Raw genomic sequence first — 19,826 nt, 5'->3', positions numbered from 1 at the left:
CCTACTGGAGGCACTCATCCCCCAGCCTCCTTGGTTCCAAGATCTAGGCCTTTCTGCTGCCTGGGACATAGGGGGGCCAGAATCCTATTCTCTGACCCCCACCTTGGAGAAGGCACCCCAGTGAAAACTGCAGTGGGCAGGATTCGGTGGATACCCACCTGTGGCCTGCCACTGGAGAAGGCCACCAGAACCAGAAGCAGGCGTGGAGGCTCTGGCCCACCCTCCTGAGAGGGACCAGCCTGGGAAGTCCTGCCCAACCCTTGGCCTTTAGGAGATTTATTTCTGGGAAGAGCAGTGTTGGGAGGGTAGTTTGAGATAAGGCTATAAACTATGAATACCTTTTAAACAGGCCGCTTTATTGCTTTATAATTTTTTAACCTTTATTTTATTTTATTTTATTTTTAAAGATTTTATTTATTTGACAGAGAGAGACACAGTGAGAGAGGGAACACAAGCAGGGGGAGTGGGAGAGGGAGAAGCAGGCTCCCCGCTGAGCAGGGAGCCTGATGCGGGGCTCGATCCCAGGACCCTGGGATCATGACCTGAGCTGAAGGCAGACGCTTAACGACTGAGCCACCCAGGCGCCCCTTTTTTTAACCTTTAAATGCACTTCCTTAGGGGTGCCTGGTTGGCTCAGTCAGTTGAGTGGCTGACTTTTTTTTTAGTTTTTTTTTTAATTTATTCATGAAAGTCAGAGAGAGAGAGAGAGGCAGAGGCAGAGGGAGAGAAGCAGGCTCCCCGCCTAGCAGGGAGCCCGATGCGGGACTCGATCCCAGGACCCCGGGATCATGACCTGAGCCGAAGGCAGACGCTTAACCATCTGAGCCACCCAGGCGCCCCGAGTGGCTGACTTTTGATTTCGGCTCAGGTCGTGGTCTCAGGGTCATGCGATTAGGCCTGTGTTGGACTCCAAGCTCAGCGCAGAGTCTACTCGAGATTCTCTCTCCTTCCCTCTCCTCCTGCCCTCCCCTTCCCCCTGCTTGCCCTCAAGCGCACTCTCTCTCTAAAATAAATACGTAAAATCTTTAAAAATAAATAAATAAAATAAATGCACCTCCCTAAAACTAGGTTCAAGTATGATATTTCATATACAAACATGCAATGTGCATATCTTCGGAAATTTGTCCCTGTTGAGTGAAGCACGTAAAATACACCTAGGGAGCCCCAGAGGGCCTTGGTGCCCTATTGTGTCACAAAGACACAGGGCCCCATTGGATTACAGAGGGGCTAGTTCTAAGTCCTGAGCTGCAGAAGGAGGGATGCAGAAAAGAGCTGGGGAAGGTGCAGCCCTTCCCCCCAACCAAGTGACCCCAGTCCCCACTCATTACTAAATGCCTGCCTGCACACACCACACCTCTTATTCCTTCCTTTATGATCATCCATTAAAGCACCTGACATTCAGTGTCAGGTGTCATACAGGTGTTGGGGTTATAGACATGAACACACCTGTACTCCCTGCCTGCAAGGTGCTCACAGACTATGTATGGAGACAGACTGAATAAAAACTACCCAGAAACCACACTACAAACACCAAGAGACCCAGCCGAGGCTGCTGAGTTTCCAGGGTTTCAGCCCAGCAGGCAGACAGACAGACAGACAGACAGACACACACACACACACACACACACACCCAGTCGGTCTGGCTGTGAGCAAACACACAGAAACACAGACCATAAAGTAATAACCTATGGAGGATAAAAGAAATTGATTACTTGAATGTCAAGGGTAAGTAAGCCTTTTTATGGCTATTGTAGGAAGATAACTCATGGGTGTTCTTGCCCAGAATGACGGCTGGTAAGAAAGAACTTTGGAACCGGACAGGGACTGCAAGGGGGTGTTCCAAGTGTTTGGCACAACAACTGGGGAGAAAGTGGGTATCAGGCTGAAGAGGAGGGAGGAGAGACCCGAGCCCCGGAGCTGAGGTGGCTGAGTGGAGTGAACGGGGTAGGTAGGGCTGAGGGAGAAGCCGCATCCCACAGAGACCAAGAATGCAGGCTGGGGAGCCCAACAGGCCGGGTTTGAATCCCAGCCCCACCAACTACCAGCTGTATGATCTTGGACAAGTTACTGAACTTAGCTTTGGCTCCCTTACCTTTTAAAATCTGGCTCACAATAGTACCCACATTATATAGTTGTTGGAAGGATCAAATTAGATAAGGCTCGTAAAACATTTAGGTCTACATGGGCACGTGGCACACGGTTATCACTTCACAAGGAAGTTAACAACAACAACAAAGGATAGTCAGGCAGCCTGAGGGCATAGCACCCTGGGGCCCTGCACTTTCTGTCCAAAGCTGGCACTGGCCTGCCCTGTGCTTCTCCACTTCCCTCAACGTGCTGCCCCTTCGCCAGGGTCCCGTCTGCTAAATCAGCAGAGAATTGTGAGAATCACAGTCAGAAGCATCCCACATGCCACCTTCCAACGGCTGGCAGCCCCGAGGACCTGATGCCCTGGAGGCCAGACCACTAATGTGCTTCTCTGCCCGTAGGCCCCCTGAGGTTCCCTCTGGCCTTGGGAAAGGACAAACACTGCAGAATGCTGCCCAAAGCCCACACTCGTACGCTGGCTCGGGCAGCCACCCTGAGCTGAGGCCAGCAGCGAGGTACAACTATTCTCAAACCTCCTCCTGTTACACATGAGTCACCCCCCCACCCCCATGGCGCTGTGGGTGGGGTGACGTGCTGGTGGTCTCTGCCTTCACCAACTCACCCTGCCCTACCCTGCCCTGCCCCACCTGTTGGTTAAAGGAGGAGGGATGCACCTTGAGGGTGGGGCAGGGCCTGTTTCTTGGGCTGTCCCAGGGAGCCAGGAACACATAGTTGGAGCCCAGTGAGTGTTTGTTTAATCACAGGGGAGCCCCAGCAATTCTTCCAGCCTGAGTCAGGATTCTGAGATGGGAGCCAAATTCTCATGAGAGAGCCCTGAAGAGGCCTCTAGTTCTGCTCTATGAGCCATTTCCAGGGAAATCTTTCAACCCATTTTATAATAATGACGATTAATGTCCCCCCCCCACACACACAAGTCTACAAAGCCTGAGAGATACATTAAAACATGTTGGAAACTGTAAAGAGTTATATACATCTAGTTTGTTTATTTAAGCCTATAAACAGAAATACCAAGATAATCAGGATAGGTGCTATCTCCACGTTGAGGAAACTGTCTGGCAGAGGTTATGGAAATAGTCCAAGATCTCACTGGGCAGAAATCTAGGTCTTCTCACTGCTGTACCACACCACGCAGTTCAGTAACAAATTTACTGGGTCCCAAGTGCTGTGCTGGGGCAGAGGTGGGGGGTCCAAGGACCAGGTGGAGCCTTGGGGAGGAGCTAACATCCTGGAAAGGGAGGGGCCCCAAATGGCATACCCAGCCCTGGTGATCTATCCTTGGCCCACCTAGTCTCCTCACTCTAGCCATTTCTTGCCCAGTCTCATGCCCTCCCTTAGCTTCAGCCACTGCATGGATTACAGATCAGTCAGCCTGTGGCTCTCCAAAGCTGTATCCCTAGCCCTAGGGCTCCCCCGAACTCCAAAGCTATAGACCCAAGTGTCTCCTGCATACTTTTCACGTGGGGTCCTCCCAGCACCACTAACTGAGTAAGTTCAAAGCCAAGATGCCCTCCTCCCAATACCTGCTCAGCATCCTGCATTCCTCTTGCAGGTGGTGACACTCCCAATCCAACCACCTAGGTTTCATCCTTGCTGTCTATTTCCCCCATCCACATGGCCATTTGATGGCCAAGTTCTGTCCATTTCCCTCTAAAACATCTCTCAAATCCAGCCCTGCCCCCCCTCCTCACGTCTTTTCCCAGGTCAGGCCCTAACCTCTGCGTAATAACCTCCTGGCAGTCTCCCTGTCTCCAGTCTTATCTCCCATGAATCCATTCTCCCAGCAGTCAATCTGAATAGGTCCCTCCCTGCTTCAAGTCCTTCAAACCCTCCAGTGGTTCCTCTGGGTCTGCAGGGGTGAAGTCCAAGTTCCTTAATGAGGCTCCTCCCTATGATATGACCTTTTCACCTTTACAGTCTCATTGGCCACTCCTTGCCTCAAATCTTTTACTGCACCGGGGCTGGCCAGCCTTGCGATGCCACTGGCGTCATCGGTGTGAGACCTGTCCAAGTGCCTTCTTGAAATTCTTCCGTTTTTTTAAACAAGGGGCCCTGCATTTTCATTTTGCGCTGGGCCCCACCAATTGTTTCCAGTCCTGCCTGCCTGTTGTTCCTTGCACCCCTCTTGCAGTTCGTGGACTCCAAAGCTTTGTGCAGTCTCCTCCACCTGGGACACCCCTGCACACATACCCCTCTTCCTGCAGCTCTTCCTTTAAGACTCAATTTTGGTGTTATCTTTGGGACATCTCCTTCCCCTTCCCTAATCATCTACACGTAGCAGGTGCTCAACACATGTCTATCAGATACCGAACGGGAAGGCAAAGTGTGACAAGTGCCACAAGAGACCTACAAACTACTACAGACGGTAAAGCGAGGCAAGGCCGGAAGGAAGCATTTCTAACGGCCTCCGGGTCGCCAGGGTCGGCGCGAGAACCCTCTCGGCGGGACAGGTAATCCCCACACCGAAGGCTCCGCGCCCACCTGGCCGGAAGCGGTGGTAACCAGCTCTCCGGCGCCGCCTGCCGCGACCTCGCCGGCCCTGCAGCCTTTTCTCGGCGCCCCCGCCCCTCTTCAGCCCTGAGCCCGCCTCGCGTCTCCCATTGGCTATCTTCCGTTCTCCCGCCCCTCCCGGGCTCAGCCATTCGGAGCCCCGGGGTGGGTGGGGCTTGTGGCCAGGGGTGGAGCGCACATCCCGATTGGCTCGGAGGAAGGTGGCGACGTGGCCGGAGGAGGCCCGTTCGTGCCTAAACTGAGGCTCAACCAGGCCTGCGCCGGATTGGTTGTAGGGGGGGCGGGCCTGCGTCGTCGGCCGGAAGCGGAAGTGGAGGAAAGATGCAGGTGTGGGGACAGGAGCTGGGGGGAATGGGCGACTGGCCCGGGGTCCCTGGACTGAATTCAGCCCGTCGGTCCTTGGCCCGCTTCCCCGGCCTCCCTCCCGGGCGCAGCCATCGCCCCGGCCCATCATTCTGGCCCCGCAGGATGGCGGTTGGGCCCATGAAATGAGCGCGCGGGTGGCACGCCCCCTCCCCGCGCTCACGCCCCGTTCCCCTCCGTGTTTCCCGCCAGGACCATCAGCACGTGCCCATCGACATCCAGACCAGCAAGCTGATCGGTAGGAGGGGACGCCCCGCGCAACCGGCTGTCAGGGGGAGGCCCTGCCCTTTGCCCTCTGTCACCAACAGCTGGGAGCCGTGAGGCCCCAAGGCCCCTGTTGAGGCGCTGACCACTCGCCATGAACTATGCTCCCAGCGGTGGCTGCTTGCCACGCTTGAAGGAGCAGAAAGGAACCATACATAGATTCTGTACTTGACCTGCGTCTTCTACTTTATAACATTCATAATAGGTGTCGTCAAATCATTAGGCACAGAGTAATGGCTTACTTTAAAGACGGTCAGCTACTAAGTGGCAGATATGAACTTGGAGTCTGTCAGGTTCCAATATCTATGCTTTTTGTATGAAAAAAACTTTCCCTCCTTCCTTTTTAAAAGCTTCCATCTTCCCTTGATTTTAGGAGGAATAGGGACATAGACCCAGTTGGGAATAAAGACCTTTTAGTGGCCAGCCATCTCCCTGCTGTCTGTATCTGATCTAAACACCTCCTCAGCTCAGAGTCAGGCTAGGACCTCTTCATTACGACCCTTCCAGGGCAAGTGCACAACTTCTACGTTTTAAAATGCTCATTGCACCAATTGATTTGATGCCAGTTTTGTCATTAAGATACATCTGTTTGACTGCCTCATCCCCTTCTGGTTCTATGACACCTACAGAATTTTTCTTTCTGAAGATTTTAGAGGAATACATCAGAGGGAGTATAACTGGCAACTAGTGTGGGACCCCAGTGTTTGACCAGTTGGCAGGTGTATTAACAAGGACAAGGTTCTGAATTCACCACCGTGGACCATGTAGCCAGTCCTGTGCAGTGGCCACTTAATGGAGCTTTTTTAGAGTCATTTCAGATTTTTTTTTTTTAAAGATTTTATTTATTTATTTGAGAGAGAGAGCACATGAGGGGGGAGAGGGTCAGAGGGAGAAGCAGGCTCCTCGCCGAGCAGGGAGCCCGATGTGGGACTCGATCCCGGGACTCCAGGATCATGACCTGAGCCGAAGGCAGTCGCTCAACCAACTTAGCCACCCAGGCGCCCAGAGTCATTTCAGATTTGTCCCAGTTCTTCAGCACAGGTGCACTCTTGGTGTATGAGCTTGTCATTGGTTATGAAAAGGACCATGCCATTTGTTGAGTGTTTGCTCTACCAGGTGCTGTTTTAGGCACTTGACATTGTAAAATGAAGATTTTTACTAGGATTTATGGAATCCTTGCCATGTGCCAAGCATAGTGCTCCGTGTCTTACCTTCATTCCCTCTTGTATTCAGTAACTTATTATTCCCATTTTATATGTGGGGAAACTGACGCACAGAATGGCTGAGAGACTTGCTTAAGAAAGTTGATAACTAGGGGTGCCTGGGTGGCTCAGTCATTTAAAAAACGTCCAACTCTTGATATCAACTCAGGTCATGATCTCAGGGTCATGGGATTGAGCCCTGCATTGGGCTCCATGCTCAGCTGAAGTCTGCTTGAGGTTCTCTCTCTCTCTCTCCCTCTGCCCCTCCCCCCTCCCCTTGCTCACATGCTCTCTTCCTCTCTCTCTGTCTCAAATAAATCTTTTCAAAAAAGTTGATAGTTAGAAGCTAGGACCGTCAGAACACAAAGCCTAGCTCTTAGCTCTCTCCTACTGAGGAAACGTGCATGGCTCTCCCCCACCCACACCCTCTGCTAAAAACACAGATCTGGGCCCAGAGTCCAGGAGGTCAGTCACGTTGGTATTCTCATGGTGCCAGGTGGTACTTCACTGTTGAGAGTAGACCAGTGGTATCTAGTCCTTAGGGCGCTGTGGGTATTAGGGGCTTTGCAGTTGTTCATTCATCCGGTACTTGGCATAATCATCTTGTATTTTCCATTGTCATGGTTAATCCCAGCCCTGAGAAAGTGGAAGTTGAAAAGCATCCTCTGTCAGTAAGAAAGATATAATTACCATGGAAGCAAAAATATTATGGAGAATTTAGAGTGGTCAAAAGTGGCACTTTGATGTCAGGACCAATTTAAAGTTTTTCTTTATCCCTGCGTGGAGGCAGTTGCTTTATAAAAGTCACACTGCGATGGAGTCCGTTTAACCCCAAGGGTCCCTTTGAGCTCCTCTTCATTCCCACGATCCCCACACCTTAACCGGTTTGCGTACAACTTTTGGCCAGTGTCTTAGCCTATTTCGCTTGAATTAATGATGGACTTTTAGCTGTGTGAATGGGAATGCTGTGATTTGGGTGTTTCTCACATAGACTGGCTGGTCGACAGAAGGCACTGCAATCTGAAATGGCAGAGTCTGGTGTTGACCATCCGAGAGAAGATCAATGCTGCCATCCAGGACATGCCAGAGAGCGAGGAGATCGCCCAGCTGCTCTCTGGATCCTGTGAGTGCTTCTGGGCTACACCGCCAGCGCCCTCTCTTCCTTGGCGCACTATGTATCAGCTGAGCCGCTCCCTTGTTTAGCCGTAGGGCTGACCCCTAGAGAGAGATTTATTTTGGGGGTATAGATGCTGGTTTCTCCCAACACAACATGCTGAAGGGGAGAGCTGTACATGCTAAAATTCTCAGCATGTTCATCAGTCAGCCATGTGCCCAGAGTAGGTGGGGAAGATACTATAATTCCCAAAGTCTTTGTTCTTCCTTGCTTTCCAGACATTCACTACTTCCACTGCCTAAGGATCGTGGACCTCCTCAAAGGCACTGAAGCCTCCACAAAAAATATTTTTGGCCGGTACTCTTCACAGCGAATGAAGGCAAGTGTGGGCAAAGCTGGTAAGGTGCAGCTGGAAACGTCCCGTCTCCAGGGCCAGAGCCTCTGGTCTCTCTGAGGGTCCAGTGCATATGCTTATATAGACTGTTTCCTGAGCTTTCTCTCCATCCGCAAAGTTTATAGCAAAAATAGACCCTACCCCCTGGGTTTACATTTTCAGGACTGCTGCTTTGGGGAGCGCTCATTGGAACCACGTTCTTAAAATGAAGTGGGTGGTTCAGCCAGCGTTATGAAGGAGGACAAGGGCTCTGTGTCTGGTGTGATGTGAAGGCTGGGGGAGCGTCCCCTGTTTGGGGCTTGAGCTGAGATATGGCTGCTGAGCGCTCTTCCAGCTCACTTCTGTTTCTGTCCTTCCCCAGGATTGGCAGGAGATCGTAGCCCTGTATGAGAAGGACAACACCTACCTAGGTAAAGTTGCCCAGCCTGGGGGGCCCGGTGTCCGTGGGCAGCCCACTCCCCGAGTTCTGAGACACTAGGCTTCCAGGCAGCACAGTCCGTGTAGGGGAAGAGCCTGCGGTATAGATGTTTGCCAGGTGGGCAAAGAAATTCCCCAAAGAGTGTTGGGAGGAGGAGGAAGACCAGGCAGGTAGTAGGCATTGGCCGGGCCTGGCCAGGCAGGTGGGTTTTGGTCCTCCCCCGTTGACCTCTTGATGACTGACATTCTCTGCACCTCTATTCTCCCCTGGGCAGAAGAGGCATGGGTCATCTGGGGGCCACATCAGGTGCCCAAGAGAGTAATTACAGGACACATTGTACTTTGGGGTATGTTTTCTAAAAGTCCTAATAATAATAGCTCATACTTATTGAGCATCTACTGAATGCAAGGAATTATACTCAGGTTTTATGTGCATTCTCTCTTAATCCTCATGGTAAATATTCTTGCCCCAATGTTAGAGAAGAGGATTGGATCAGAGAGGTTGAATGACTGTGTGAGGTGCCACACTGGGAGGCCAAGCGGGTCCCAGGGGCATGCTTGCCTCGTGGCCTGGGCATCTGGGGTGAATTTCCTGGGCCCTCTTCAGTGGAGCTCTCTAGCCTCCTGGTTCGGAATGTCAGCTATGAGATCCCCTCGCTGAAGAAGCAGATCGCCAAGTGCCAACAGCTGCAGCAAGAATACAGTCGCAGGGAGGAGGAGGGCCAGGCGGGGGCGGCCGAGATGCGGGAGCGGTTCTACCACTCGTGCAAGCAGTACGGCGTCACGGTGAGCCTCGTGGGGCCTGAGCCCAGCTCCTCTGCCGCCCACCACTCCTGTCTCAGGCGTCCTCTTTCATCCTCGCTAGGGAGACAACGTCCGAAGAGAGCTGCTGGCCCTGGTGAAGGACCTGCCGAGTCAGCTGGCTGAGATCGGAGCGGGGGCTCAGGGCCTGGGCCAAGCCATCGACCTGTACCAGGCCTGTGTGGGCTTTGTGTGTGAGAGGTAAAGGACCTCAGTGTCTCTCCAGAGGGGAGGGGACGGCTGACCTCTGTTCCTTGGCTGTTCTGTCTTCTCCGCTTGTATTTTTCCCGCATCCCATTTGAGTTTGAGTTCACACGGGTGAGCCTGCGGGAGCCTCGGCCATCTGCCCGGAGGGCGTGGGCTTCCTGCGGGCGCGGTGGGAGGGTCAGCCCGGTGCTCTGTTGCAGCCCCGAAGAGCAGGTGTTGCCAATGCTGCGGTACGTGCAGAGGCGGGGGAACTGCACGGTGTACGAGTGGAGGACGGGGACAGAGCCCTCTGTGGTGGAGCGGCCACACCTCGAGGAGCCGCCTAAGCAGGTGGAAGAAGATGCGGTGAGACAAGCCTGGCGAGGGCAGCTTCCTCATCCCTCGCACACCACTCCCCCGTCCGCCTGCGTTCAGAGTCCCAGAAGGTAGAAAGAGGGATTCGGGTGAGAGAGACTAGAGCTGGAAGGGCCCAGAAGGCCCTCCTCCTTTATTTTTCCGGGCTTCTTGAGGCCAGAGTATAGATTAACCTTGAAGAGCCTCGGCACAGCTGGTTGGCTTTGAACTAGGAACCCTTCAGTCCTGTGAACTCTCTGAAGATGGGTTGTCCTTTGGGGCATCAGGAGGCCATTGCATTTAAACAGTGTGCTGTTACCCCCTAGAGGGGCAGCTGAGGCCTCCAGGGAGGCGCGCCCCTTTTCTTTCACACACTTTCTTTGAGCTAACACTTTTTTCCCCTCCTAGATTGACTGGGGCGACTTTGGAGTGGAGGTGGCTTCTGAAGGGGTTGACTCTGTCATCTCTGCCCAGGCTGCTGGAATCGACTGGGGCATCTCCTTGGAATCGGACTCAAAGGTTAGGAAGCCCTTCTCTCTGAGGACTTTCTGTGATCTCTGCTTTGGGGTTAAGAGAAGTGGTGTCTGTCTTTAAGGACGTTACTTGAAGTCCATAGCCCTCAGACCAGGTATAGTCCAAGGGGACGCAGAGCTTCCACAGGGACATATCAGAGGTTTGACCCTTTTTCTCCCGGTATCTGGGGGCAAGGTGTGGGGGGATAGACCGGTGGTAACTCTCCAAACAGGGATGAGGGTAGCGGCACACGTGGCCCCCACCGCCATCTTTGCTGCCAACGTCAGGGCGGCACGTCCTTCATACAGTTGAAATGTGCAGGCATTGAACTTATCAAGGGCTTTGGTTTATGCCGGCTCCTTTTGCTGGGGAAGAATCTTGCAACCCTGCTGGGGTTCTTTGCTTTCCACCCAGGAAGCTGGGGGTGATGGGATAGACTGGGGAGACGATGCTGCTTTGCAGATCACGGTGCTGGAAGCCGGAACCCAGGGTAAGCACACCCTCCCTGGAGCCCTGGCAGAAGTGGGGGCTCAGAGGTCCCTGTGTCCCCAGAAACAGTGCACTGCCGAGAGTGGGTGGCTCGCACATCTAACTGTTTTCTCAAAATCGTGTTGATGATGTGAGAGTACGGGGACGGAGAGAAGTTTTTAAAGCTAAGTCTAGAAGCTCTCAACTTTTGGGGTAGCGAATATGGGTCATCTTTTCTGGTGGGAGGTTCCAGGTCTGACCTGACCCCTCTGCCCAGCAGCGGGGAGGATGTAGCAGCAATCTGAGCCGCTAGAGGGCGGTGCAGGATGAAACTTGGTGGCCCCGCCGGAGCAGAGGGGGCCTTTTCAGGCCCTGAAGCCAGTTCTGTGGTCCTCCCAGACTGGCCGTTGGTCCTAGTGTCTGATTCGGGCTGGACGTATGGGAGAGGGTGACCCTTCCCCCCAGCCCCCCTGGGATGAGACAGCAAGTAGCTTTAGTGCATTGAGTTTGCATCCAGATTAACCCACCAGAACCTCTCAAACTTGAGGGTCTTTTTCTCTGGTCTCCAGCAACTTTATCACTTCTCCATCTCTCTTCCCGGCAGCTCCGGAAGGTGTTGCTAGGGGCCCAGATGCCCTGACACTTCTTGAATACCCTGAGACCCGGAATCAGTTCATTGATGAGCTCATGGAGGTACCTTCATCCTCTGGGAGGACCCTTCCCATTTGTGTTCATCTCCGTCTGTTCCCTTCCCAGTGGCCTGCTGGCTGGTGAGGGCCTCGTGCAGTTTGTAGTCCTCACCTGTTCCTTTCTCTTTTTGCTCAGGGAGGCCCCTCTTAGCATCCAGGGCAGAGGAGGACAAAGGGATCACGTTTCTCTGGTAGAATAAGAATGACAAGATGTGTGGCTGGTTCCCAGATTCTTCTAGCCCTTTCTTAATCCCGGGCTTCTTAAACATGGGTTCCTGTTCCCTGAATCTTATTCCTCTCACAGAAAATACCTTCACTGGGGCAGAGAGAACCCGTCGAATTTCAGTTTTCTTAGTTATCTGAGCCACACGTAGGGAGGAAGGAGGGGTATCGAGGGCTGGGGGTGGGGGCCTGAGATGTCAGGAGGGACGAGAAGAGTGGCAGTAGAGGCTGCTTCAGGCTCACGTTATAGTTGGTAAGTTTCTCACAGTTAAAGTATTCAGAGGAAATAATCTCTCATCACCCGGAGTCCAGCCCTCACCTCTCATTCTTACATTCTGAGCAGTCTGAGGGCTTGGCCTCCAAATTCTCTTCTTGGTTTCAACCAGATCCTCTTGTGCCCTCAGCTCGAGATCTTCTTGTCCCAGAGAGCTGTGGAGATGAGTGAGGAGGCGGACATCTTGTCCATGAGCCAGTTCCAGCTGGCTCCAGCCATCCTGCAGGGCCAGACCAAAGAGAAGATGCTCACCATGGTGTCGGCGCTGCAGGATCTGATCGGCCGTCTTGCCAGTCTTCGAATGCAGCACCTGTTTATGATCCTGGCCTCCCCAAGGTCTGGCCTTCCCGTTGACGTGAAGTGGGGTGCCGCCATCTTGAGCAGCCCCGACTCCTTGTGTTCCCCTTCTGCACAACCCCTCGGAGCTCTTCTCTGCCTTCCCTAGCAGCTCTGTCGCAGCTGGGGTCAAGGGTTCTCTTGGGGCAGGACGAGGTGGTTTGAGGTGTGCAGGCAGGCTCTGCTTCCCAAGCGGGACGGGGGACTGGGAGCCATGTGCCTTGCAGAGAGGGCGCACAGGGTGTGGAGGCCGAGAGGCCAGTTAGGGATTGGGTTTCCTGAGCCTCCCCTTTCCCAGCAGCTGAGTGGGCATGCGCAGGTGGCTCCACTGCATCACGCACTTACCTGAGCGCCCCGCGCAGGTATGTGGACCGCGTGACTGAGTTCCTGCAGCAGAAGCTGAAGCAGGCCCAGCTGCTGGCTTTGAAGAAAGAGCTGATGGTGCAGAAGCAGAAGGAGGCCCTTCAGGAGCAGGCGGCCCTGGAGCCCAAGCTAGATCTGCTGCTGGAGAAGACCAAGGAGCTGCAGACGCTGGTGAGACGGGAAAGGCAGACCTGCCGAGGGGGAGGGCCCCCCGTCTTACAGAACGAGGCACCTTTGCCTCTCTGCTTCCCGCCCGTGGGGTGTCACTGTCTTTCAGATTGAAGCTGACATTTCCAAGAGGTACAATGGGCGCCCTGTGAACCTGATGGGAACTTCTCTATGACATTCTCCACGTTTCTACCTGCCCGTCTTCCCAGGCTTCAGGAAGGAGGGTGGGACGTCAGGGCTGATGTGGCAGGGCCCTTCCTGGCCAGAGACCAGGCAATCAGAGGATGGAAAGCCACAGGAGGGAGCCAGCATCCCTAGATGGTGGCCTTGGCAGTCGCTTACTCTCTGGCAAGGAGCTGTCTTGGTTGGCCCTGTGGCCCCTCAGCCTGGAACCACAGTTTCTGGCCTTTCTCATCATCTAGTTGAACTTAATAAAAAAGGAAGAGACTTTTGCTTCACTACTGACAGTTTCTGTTTCTCAGGGCCTTGAGTCAAGGCTGTGCGCCTGTTGGCCGGGGGTTCTTGATCCAGTGGGTTCCCAAGGCCATTGGCTGTTCCTATGGAGCCCCAGGGTAGGGACGTCCCCCCTTTGCTTCTGGTGACAGGGAGGGCCCCAGTTGAGTACAAGTGGTTCAGCAAGGGGTTCTGGGGTAGCTGAGTCGGCTGGGCCCCTTTCCCTCCGTGGCCAGGCGAGACAGCCCCACTCAGGCCAGAAGCCCAAGGGGACCAGTCAAGTGGCAGCCTTGTAGGAGCCAGCAAAGCTGTAGTTTCCTTTTAATCACAGCTTACATCCAGGCAGAGGGAAAATGTGGTTTGGGGAGGAAGGGTCTGATAAACAAGGTGGAGACAGGACTTGTCACCTTCACTAGCCACCTGTCCACTTCCTGCCCATAACTGCCTGCGTGGTGATTGGGTAGAGCCCCCCCCCTCCCCGGGATAGCACCCCTCTCCCAAGCCACCTACCCATCCCTGTTTCCCAGGAAGGGTAGGGGTTGGGGGTGGCTGGCAATTCGATTTTAATTTCATAGCAGAGCAGTTGATTCATGGCTCTTTGTCGCTGGCATTGACTCCTGTAATGACTTTCCATCAAAATGAAAAGTGGAGTGACACCACTCATTATTCCTGCTGCTTGTTATCTCAGTTCTGGGGAGGGCCGCCCCCTCCCTGCTGCCTTTCAGCTGCCCTGGACAGTGAGTGATGGCCCCTATTAATCACCGACCCCGCGGACTCCGGCGGACACACGCTATCCAAAGGAGAGAGAGATAAGGCAGCATGAACTGCTCGAAGCCGCTCCTATCAATTAATGTCAGCCCATTGCTTACCCCCAGTCTTTGCCTGTTCACCTCCTTTTGGAGGTACTGGGGGCTGAAATTAGTCTAGGAATTGGAAAAGGAAAAATACTGGTGCGGAATGTTGAGGTAAAAGTGTCCTTAGCATCGGAGGACGTACAGGGGACCGGGTGTACCGCTTGGCCTTGGGAGTTGTCTGGGTCGCTTAGTCCCCGTCCCTCTGGAGGGTGGCGGCTGCCTCCTGCCCCACCTGTTCAGCTGCTGGCCCCGCTGGCCTTCTGGCCCACCCCTGGCAGCCGCCATCGGCTCACCGAGGCAGGCCGCCCTCCCCGCTCCGAGGCCCTGCCCAATCGCCAGCTGCTACACGGGCCGGCGCTCTCGCTTCCAGGCCCCGAGCTGGGGTGGGGGACGAGCCCCGTGGACCATGCGACCGTGGCGGGCTGGGTTCAGGCCTCAAAAGTTCTTTTGCTCCTGCCCTTCCAGAGGAGCGCCTTGCCTGCTTGCTCAGCTCTGCCTGGGGTGATGGCAGGGAGTCCCACAGGCCGAGCTTTGGCCGTCTTTGCAGGAGCGGAAGTGGGTTTAGACAGGGTTTTCTCAGATTTGGGGCACCTTGCTAAGTGGTGTGGTTAGGGGACTGTTCTCTCTCAGAGGGATCAGGCCCAGTCCACTGCTTATGTGGTAAAAGGAGGGCCTGCCCGACACCGATGACCGTTGTTCCCTAAAAGCTGTTATAACCCTGTAACATTAGGCTCGTCCAGAACCTTGAGCTCCAGTTGCCCTTGGCCTGGGCTCCACTTCCTAGGGCCCACTTTCCCGACCACGCAGACACGCTGAAGACCCCCCAACCCTGACGCTTTGACCCTGCAGGAGAACAGCACTGTGTCTCGCAGATCTGCTCCCAGGTTTGCCCTCGTGTCGCTCTGATTGCAGTTGGGATCCCGCTTGCTGTTCTCCGGATTGCCTGACAGAATCCACTGTGAGGATTAAGTGAGTTAACATACACAGAGGTCTCAGAACGGTGCCTGGCCCAGAGTCAGCGCTCCCGGACAAACGGGAGCTCCTAGTTTGGGTTTGTGAAGCAGTGGGTAAGGACCTTCCATCCTGGTCTGACTTGGCTTCCTGGAAGGGAGTGGCAAGAGGCTCTTGTGGAGCTTGAAGACCAAGTCCTGGGCCGGCAGGTTTCCGGGGCTGCAAAAAAGTGTTCTGGGAGAGGGGGAGGAGGCGGGCCGAGATTCACCCTTAGTTTGATGTGAATTGGATTGCCAAGAGCACGCCCTACTCTTGTGTTCACTTTTTTTTTTTTTAAGATTTTATTTATTTGACAGAGACACAGCGAGAGAGGGAACACAAGCAGGGGGAGTGGGAGAGGGAGAAGCAGGCTTCCTGCGGAGCAGGGATCCCAATGCAGGACTCGATCCCAGGACCCTGGGATCATGACCTGAGCTGAAGGCAGATGCCTAACGACTGAGCCACCCAGGTGCCCCTTGTGTTCACTTTTATGCCACCTTTTTCCAGAGAAGATTTCAGGCTCTTACCACGCAGCTGACTGACTGGTGACCCTGCAGTGACCAGTTTTCCCTAGACTCTCCCCCGCTGCTAACTCCAGCTGCCCGAGCCCCCTCGCCATCTCTCTGCTCACGGGAAGCCTTTCTTCCCTCGCAGACTCCCACGGCCTCTCAAAGTGCGGCTCTTTTTGTCATCAACAGAAGTAGGACCCCTTGGCTCCGCAACCCCTGATGGCTGGCCATGACCACGAGCTACGTGGAGTGCTGACAACTGGCCCTCTGGCTTCTGGCTGCCCACTAAGGGCTTGCTGAGGAGATGGGGGTCCTACACTTCTAGAACTAGTTCCCCCTGGCCAGGGTGGGCAGGGATTATCTGTCATCCAGACGGGAAATCTCCTTACCCACTGAAAGAAAGTCCTGCTTCGGAGAACTGGCCTGGAGCTGACGACCAGAGCAGAGCACGTCCCGGGGCTCCAGGAGCAGGTGCTAATTGTGGCCAGGCCTGCCGAGTCCTGCTCGCTCACCCGCGTGCGCCTCCCCGCTCCCTCTCCCTCGTTAATTCCCAGATGTTACTTCGGTCTCCCCCCTAGAAAAAGAGGTCCTGTGGCTCTTCCCTGCCTCCTCATCTGCACCTGCTTGTCCTATCACTAGTTTTCATTTCTTTTAATTGCCGCCATTCTCTATGTTCCTGTACATGCACATAGAAAATCTGATCACAGTAGTAGGTTAAGAAGGAAGCAGGCAAAGATCCGGACGGCCTGGGTCACATCCTGGTTCTGTTCTTGCCACCATGTGATCTTGGGCAAGTCCCTGGACCTCTCTGTGCCTCATTTCCTTCACCTGTAAAATGAGGACAGCGATACTACCAGCCTCAGGGTAGGGAGCCTCGGCCAGTGTGTACAGCGCCTGGATGGTCCCTGGCCCAGTCAGACTCTGATGTCAGCTGTTGTGAGAGGGGACAAACCGGAAATCACCTGGACTGAGGTCAGAAACTTGTGTTTGGGTCCTGGCTCTGTGTGTCCCAGATAGCCCAACATGTCCCGAACCAAACCCATTGTCTTCTCCATTCCACTCTTCATTCCTCTCTGATATTTCCTATCTCTGTCCATCAGCAGCTCCTAGCCCCTGCTTTGTCACCCTCATCATTCCCCTGCCAGAAACTCTGACGCCCCCTTAGCTCCCTAAGCTCCTAGAGTAGCAGACCAGCCCTTGGTAATCGGATCGCTATCCTTTCCAGACTGGGCATCCACCCATGACACCAAACCCACATGGGTCCCCAATCCTCTTCTCAGCCCCTTCATAGCCTTCCTGTCCTCACTCATATAAGGCTCAAATACTTCTCTGTGGGCATGTCCAGGCTCCGATAGGAGGACCCCCTCCTCCTCAGCAGCATCCCCGAAGCTGTGTGGAGATGCCCTTCCCCTGTCACAGCGTCCCGGTGCAGTCCTGCATCTGCCCTCCAAACTGAGCTGCCTAAGGACGGACTGGGTCTTGCTCACTTCTGTGTCCCCTTTGGAATCTCAAAATTAACTTCAAACTTCAGTTGCCTCAACGATCTCTAAAGTGACTTCGACCTGTAAAATACTACGGTCCTGGGGCTCACAAGTTAGCAAAAAGGAAAAGTCCCACAAAGCACTAGAAGTTGGGAAGAAAATTGGGTTTAAGTAGGCTTTTAAAATGGACTGGTGGTCAAAATAAAATCTCTTCTACACGCTTTCCAGGGAGAGTGCCTGCCCTGAGCTTCTCCTGGGCTCCCTCCGTCCTCTCTCCCTGTTTAGTCGAGGGCTGTTCTGAAGCCAAGGTCAGCCCCCACTGCTGAATGCCGCTCAGACGCTCGGAACAAGCTGTTCTGCCCGCTGCGGGATCAGGCCCCAGGCTGCCGTCCTGCCCAGCAGATCCCGGCGCCTGGCAGGAGGGTGTCAGGCCCGCTGCAGGGGTAGGGAGGCCAGGGGGCCAGCTGACCGCACACCCACTTGTCCTCCAGGTGCCCTTCCTCTCGGCTGATGCGCAGCTCCCCACCATCCTGGGTAAATTGGCCCTGAGTAAACTCGTACTTATCCTGCCTGCCACCCTCCTCTCATTCCCCAGGCTTCAAAGAAAACTAGTTTGAATATTTAAACTTCTCCTGTGTGTCTAATAAAAAGTTCTGCACTATTTAACGGCCCAGCTATCCATTACTGTCGGGAGCTGCCCTCTCCCTCCCAGCCTGCCCCTCCCTCCCTCTCGCCCAGACCACGTGCGGCAAAGCCATTTGTCAAAGCGCTCCCGCCGCGGGCTGCGCTTGGCTGTGTCGGAAAGGACAAGGCGCCCACAGGGGAAGGTGGGAATGAATAAAGGAGCTATGCAAATTGCTGCTTAATCTGCAGAGAAACACCCAGGCTTTGGGGAGACGCTCATTACTTCTTTTAACTGTGATTAACGGGCAAATTAAACCCAAGCCCTTAACTCTCTCCTGGCAGAGGACTCGAACGCAGAGCCCTGGGCCGGCGAGAATGGAGGGAGCTCTGGTCTGCAGCTGCAGCCCTAGGGACTGGGACGGAGTAGCACGAGTGCTGCCCCTTACCCATCAGCATGGTTGGCACTGTCGGTGGGATCGGAAGGAGGAAGCCCCAGTGGGGTGGGGGAGCAGATAAACAATGTGCGGGGAGGAGGACTGTGTGGTCTCTTTTGGGGTTTTTTCAGCCACTCCAGAAAGAACAGGTGGTGACCCTGGGATTTGCTGCCCTTCTTCCCCCACCCCCACCCCCTAAAAAGGCAAGAGAATCCCTTAGGTCTCACTTGCCACGACACACTGATAGGACCAAAGAGGCTTTAGCCACAAACAGTTCTTGATTAAACCAGCCCCAAACCCAGTCCCAGAAAGGCGCATATAAGGAACCTCCAGATGTTCAACTCCAAAACTGACCTCGAGGATGATTAGCCCAGGGAATGGGGGAAGAGGTAAAGAAGTAGGAAGTGGTGGCAGAGTCCTGGGAACAGTGTGACAACAGGTTATACAAGTTATAGGCGTACACGGTGGGACACCCAAATTGGAAGGGCTCAGAGATCCAAAGTATCTCTCTTTGTTTCTTACTTATCTATCTTACTCCATCTGTGTGTGGTTAGATAATGTGACCCAGCTCATAAAACACAGTTGACCATTTTAACCCTTTTTGAGTATACAATTCGTTGGCACTAAATACTTCCACATTGGTTTTTTTTTAAAGATTTTGTTTGTCAGGGCGCCTGGGTGGCTCAGTTGGTTAAGCGACTGCCTTCGGCTCAGGTCATGATCCTGGAGTCCCTGGATCGAGTCCCGCATCTGGCTACCTGCTTGACAGGGAGTCTGCTTCTCCCTCTGACCCTCCTCCCTCTCATGCTCTCTGTCTCTCATTCTCTCTCTCGCAAATAAATAAATAAAATTAAAAAAAAAAAAAAAGATTTTGTTTGTCAGAGAGAGAGAGCACAGCAGGGTGGGTGGAGCGGCAGGCAGAGGGAGAAGCAGGCTCACTGCTGAGCAAGGAGCCCCATGCAGGGCTCGATCCCAGGACTCTGGGATCATGACCCGAGCCGAAGGCAGATGCTTAACTGACTGAACTACCCAGACGTCCCAATACTTCCACACTGTTGTGCAACCATCCCCCCCACCCAGCGCATCTGTTTTCACAGGTGATTACTGAGCCTTTCCGTAAGACCTATAATCACCTCTACCAAAGAGCAACAAGTGGGGCGGAACTCTGTAGGTAGGAAAGTTGTCCTTGAAATCGAGAACATTGGAGAACGCCAGCCGAACTCTGGGGCAGTTGAAGCAGAGGCCTGACGCTCCCGAGGCAGTTTGGGTGGAAATCCTGTAGGGACTCCCCGTTAAATGCAGGTCCCCGAAGCCTGAGTGATTATAGGAGGTGAAAGATGACATACAATGGTGACAGACTGTCTGTCACCCTGACGGGGCCGAGAGACGCGACCCCGTATTTTATTTTGTCGCAGAGTGGATCAGTGGGTCTGTCATAGAAACCAGGCCTGACAGCTCGCTCAGCGACTGCTCCTTTTCCTTAACTCCTGCGGCCCAGCTCCGCCATCTATTAAAACATCCCGGGCTGTCAGGGATATTAAAAGGCTCTGTCACTCCTTCTTAAAACAGTCATAAATACAATCTGGACATGAGCATTTGGGCAGGAGCCCCGGTGCTGAGTGGGAAGAGACAACAGCAGGTACGCCTGCCTTGTCTGACAGCTGAGGCTTTGGCACCGTTCACATGGGCAGCCACGGACTAAATCTCCTTGTTCTCTCGCTCGCTCGCAGCAAGGC

At 54.0% G+C, this 19,826-nt stretch overlaps 1 protein-coding gene across 1 annotated transcript; it reads left to right on the top strand.

Moving 5' to 3' along the window:
• The first annotated feature begins 4,787 nt into the window (after window positions 1–4,787).
• On the top strand, window positions 4,788–13,206 carry CDK5RAP3 (CDK5 regulatory subunit associated protein 3). The gene is made up of 14 exons (XM_035026949.1): window positions 4,788–4,944; window positions 5,173–5,218; window positions 7,438–7,569; window positions 7,839–7,939; window positions 8,316–8,364; window positions 8,979–9,157; window positions 9,237–9,373; window positions 9,580–9,724; window positions 10,121–10,231; window positions 10,640–10,715; window positions 11,298–11,386; window positions 12,009–12,214; window positions 12,577–12,748; window positions 12,855–13,206. The coding sequence occupies exons 1-14, from the start codon at window positions 4,939–4,941 to the stop codon at window positions 12,918–12,920; spliced, it is 1,515 nt and encodes a 504-aa protein (XP_034882840.1). The 5' UTR covers window positions 4,788–4,938; the 3' UTR covers window positions 12,921–13,206.
• The last annotated feature ends 6,620 nt before the right edge of the window (window positions 13,207–19,826 follow it).

Source organism: Mirounga leonina, unplaced genomic scaffold (genome assembly GCF_011800145.1).
Source record: "Mirounga leonina isolate KUSES-001 unplaced genomic scaffold, KU_Mleo_1.0 Mir_200, whole genome shotgun sequence".
In the NCBI taxonomy this organism is placed as follows: Eukaryota; Metazoa; Chordata; class Mammalia; order Carnivora; family Phocidae; genus Mirounga; species Mirounga leonina.
This window is presented reverse-complemented; position numbering and strand designations above follow the sequence as displayed.

Excerpts from the sequence above, each read along its gene's own strand:
- CDK5RAP3 (XM_035026949.1), top strand. Across the intron at positions 10,232-10,639 it reads CCTTGGAATCGGACTCAAAG|GAAGCTGGGGGTGATGGGAT; the intron begins GTTAGGAAGCCC and ends CTTTCCACCCAG. Across the intron at positions 12,215-12,576 it reads ATGATCCTGGCCTCCCCAAG|GTATGTGGACCGCGTGACTG; the intron begins GTCTGGCCTTCC and ends CGCCCCGCGCAG.